The sequence below is a fragment of the Aptenodytes forsteri genome, unplaced genomic scaffold (genome assembly GCF_000699145.1).
Source record: "Aptenodytes forsteri isolate BGI_AS27 unplaced genomic scaffold, ASM69914v1 Scaffold213, whole genome shotgun sequence".
NCBI classification, from domain to species: Eukaryota; Metazoa; Chordata; class Aves; order Sphenisciformes; family Spheniscidae; genus Aptenodytes; species Aptenodytes forsteri.
In genome coordinates this window covers 525341-528334 of record NW_008795522.1, presented here as the reverse complement: position 1 = coordinate 528334, position 2994 = coordinate 525341, and the positions used below count along the sequence as shown (strand labels likewise).

Below are 2994 nucleotides of genomic sequence, written 5' to 3'. Positions count from 1 at the left end.
CTTTGTGAATTCCCCAGCTTGTGCTGCCTCTGAGGAGCATCTCTGAGAAATCATGGGGGGATGCAGGTAGCTGATGTTGGAGGAGCATTTGAACAGGCAGACATCCACGCCTGACAGACCCATGTAGCCTGTTTGTAGGAAACATTAATGCTTCTCATTAGGTCTGCTCAGCTAACGTTTGGACCAACAGCAGTAAAAATCAATACTTGAAAGTTTAACCTGACCCTCTCAGGCTTCAACCCAGGAGAAAACCCCGAGAATAAATGGCAGCCTCTTGCCCTTCTGGGATTCTGTCCAGAAATGCACTGAGAGAGCAGCCGCCGGGGTGAATCAGCCATCAGGACCTTCGTGCTTGCCAACCTCCCCGTGGTGGGAACGGGACGGCGTTGGCCCCGTGTTTGGAGGCAGCTCCTGGGAGCTGGATATGACTCAGCTTCCCTGGGACACAGAAACCAGAGCTGCACATTTCCACGCAATTCCCATTCCCAGACATTTCCAAAAGTGTCTGGAGGAGGGGTTTATCTTCAGCCTGTTGAGCAGAGACAGGCAGCTTGGGAATTTGGGGTTTGTTTTTTTTTTTTCCTCTCCCAGAGGTTTCATCTGGGCTCCTCTCCAAGCGGAATAATCCCCCTCTGCCTCCCTTCCTTCCTGCCTATGGGCAGCAGTGGGAGACATCTCTCTGCCCGCTTCCCCTTGAAATACTCCTCCACTGGAAAGGGAGGCTGGCAGTGCCCCAGTCCCCATCCAGAGCCTCTCGTCTCATACTGGTTTGTAATTTATTTTGTCAGGTCTGGCACCATAACCCCTCAAGCAATAAACTCTCCTGAGGTAGGACGAGATTTGCATCTTCCATTTTGTTGGCAGAAGAAAGCTCTCCTTGCCCCGTCCCCCACCCACCCCTTGGAGTCTATGTCCACAAACACATGAAAAAAGAGAAAGCAGAGATTTGTTCCTGGCGGTGCCCATCATGGGTCACTGCACACATGCCAGCTACCATGAAGCTGCTCTACTCCCTCCGTCACAGCAATTGCAATACATACAGCCAGGATGGCTCCTATGGGAGCACCACCTCCACTCTTCACCCGGCAGCCTAGTGCCACCCAGCTTCTCTTGGTAAACCAGCCCAAAACGCGTGTCTGGACCATGACACCTCACCAGTGCTGGATTCAGCCTCACGATCCAGCTTGGCAAAGCTGCCGGGCAAGCCATAGTCCCAGAAAGAGGTGGCAGAGACTGGCCCAGCTCACCCAGCTTTCCAGCAAACACCCCTCTACATGCTGCTCACTCCAGACGTGGCTGAACGGTTCAGTCCCAGCCCCAGCACCCCTTTCTCCCCCAAAGCATTGGGCTTTCCTCTTCCCAGTGAACTCAGCCAGGCCAGTGAGCTCACTGCAGCTGCTGGTGAAAGCACCTCCGAGAGCCAGGAGGTTTTGCACTGTGGCTGTCGCAACCCTCTGGGTTTGCAGCTCCTGGCTGGGGAAAGCTGGGGTTTACCTCCAAATCAGCTTTCTCCAGATGCAAGGACAGTGAAGAAAACCATTTGCCAAGCCTTGACCCAAAGAGGAAGGTATTCCAGTAGGAAACCTGGCTCCAGGACTCAGCTGATTGCTTGCTTTCTATGGCACAGACTCAGTGCATGGAGGTGGACTGGCTGCCTGGACCCCTACACCCCTTTCTACCCATCGGCAAAACGGAGGGGGCTGCGAAGCATCCCCACTGAACCAACACAAGCCACTGCGGTAAGAAAAGGACATCTCTCCTCCTAACTCATCTCCTTCCTACCACTCACACTGGGGTGTCCCCAAGGCTCCCACACTTCTCAGCCTGCAAATGGGAGACATGTTGGGAGCTTCAGAGGCAAATCCCAAGCTCAGGTTTGTGTCCTGTGTGTAGGCAGAGCTGCCTGCTCTCCACCTGCCGCAATGCTCAGGAGACAGCCTAGCCCCAACTTGTGGCCAGCTCCCGGCCCCATGGCACAGTGGATGAGCAACGCTGCTAGCTTTGGCCATCCGCAGGAGGGGACGGGTCTGGTGGAGGATTCCAACCATGGGGGCACTCGCAGAGGAAGGATTTGCAAAGGTTAGGCAGCTACTCCAGCTTTAGAGCCAGGGAACAAGTGGTTAATAGCACCACACTGAAATGTCCAAGTGCCTCAGGGATGTGGAGCAGTGCAGCACTCCCGGGAGATCAGCTCCACTTGGGAGGGAGTCGATGCATCCAGCTCCTCATCTTGTCCTAACTCTTCCATCCAGTGCAAGAGACCTCGGCATCCCCTGCCCGAGGTAACCCGTGAGAGACGCGAACCAGTCTGTTCCCACAAACAAAACCCCACAAAAGCACCCCATAGCAGCTGCTCTGTCCCCAGAGGGGACCCCCTTGCTGTCCGGAGCGCAGTGGGATTTTACCTCGGTTGGAGTGGCCCACGCTCGACGACACAGACGACTTTTGCTTCTGCCGCTTCACCGTCATCATCACTTGCTCTTGGACCCGCTGTTTTCCCGTGCCCTTAGTTTTCAGCTTGTGGTCCGAGGGCAGAGCCAGAGTGGAGCTGGCCTGATCTTGGAAACACTCATACGCCAACGCTGTTTTCAGTGGAGAGTGAAGCATGGCTGCAAGCAGACCGTAGGGCTGGGGGGGAGAGGGGGCTGCACTTCACCTGACCGCGCACAACACAAGGCAACAGCAAACAAGTCTTGTGCTGGGGTTAATCTCCCGAACCCTTCCTTGCCATACGTCCCCTGGCCGAGGGTGTCTCAGGGCTCCTGCTTCCGCCTCAGCTCCCCGGCGTGTGAGCAGGCACACCCTCTGCCAGACTGGATATACAGCCCTGCCTGCACACACCCACGCGCTCCCCGCCACGGCTCACTTGCAGCCCCCGCACCACTGCTGCAGGGCACACGGCTCCCCGCTGCCCTCACCCCAAATCTGCCTCCCCCAGCCTGCGCCGAAATGGACAGGTCGAGGGGGGTGTGTGGGTACCAACGGGGAGCGGGC

At 56.4% G+C, this 2994-nt stretch overlaps 1 protein-coding gene across 1 annotated transcript in view; it reads right to left on the bottom strand.

Moving 5' to 3' along the window:
• PKP1 (plakophilin 1) overlaps window positions 1-2607 on the bottom strand; it is a 51504-nt gene extending 48897 nt beyond the window's left edge. The window contains exon 1 of the mRNA XM_009281881.1: window positions 2406-2607. Coding sequence (XP_009280156.1) covers window positions 2406-2607 — 202 coding nt within the window. The remainder of the gene's footprint in view (window positions 1-2405) is intronic.
• Between the last annotated feature and the right edge of the window lie 387 nt (window positions 2608-2994).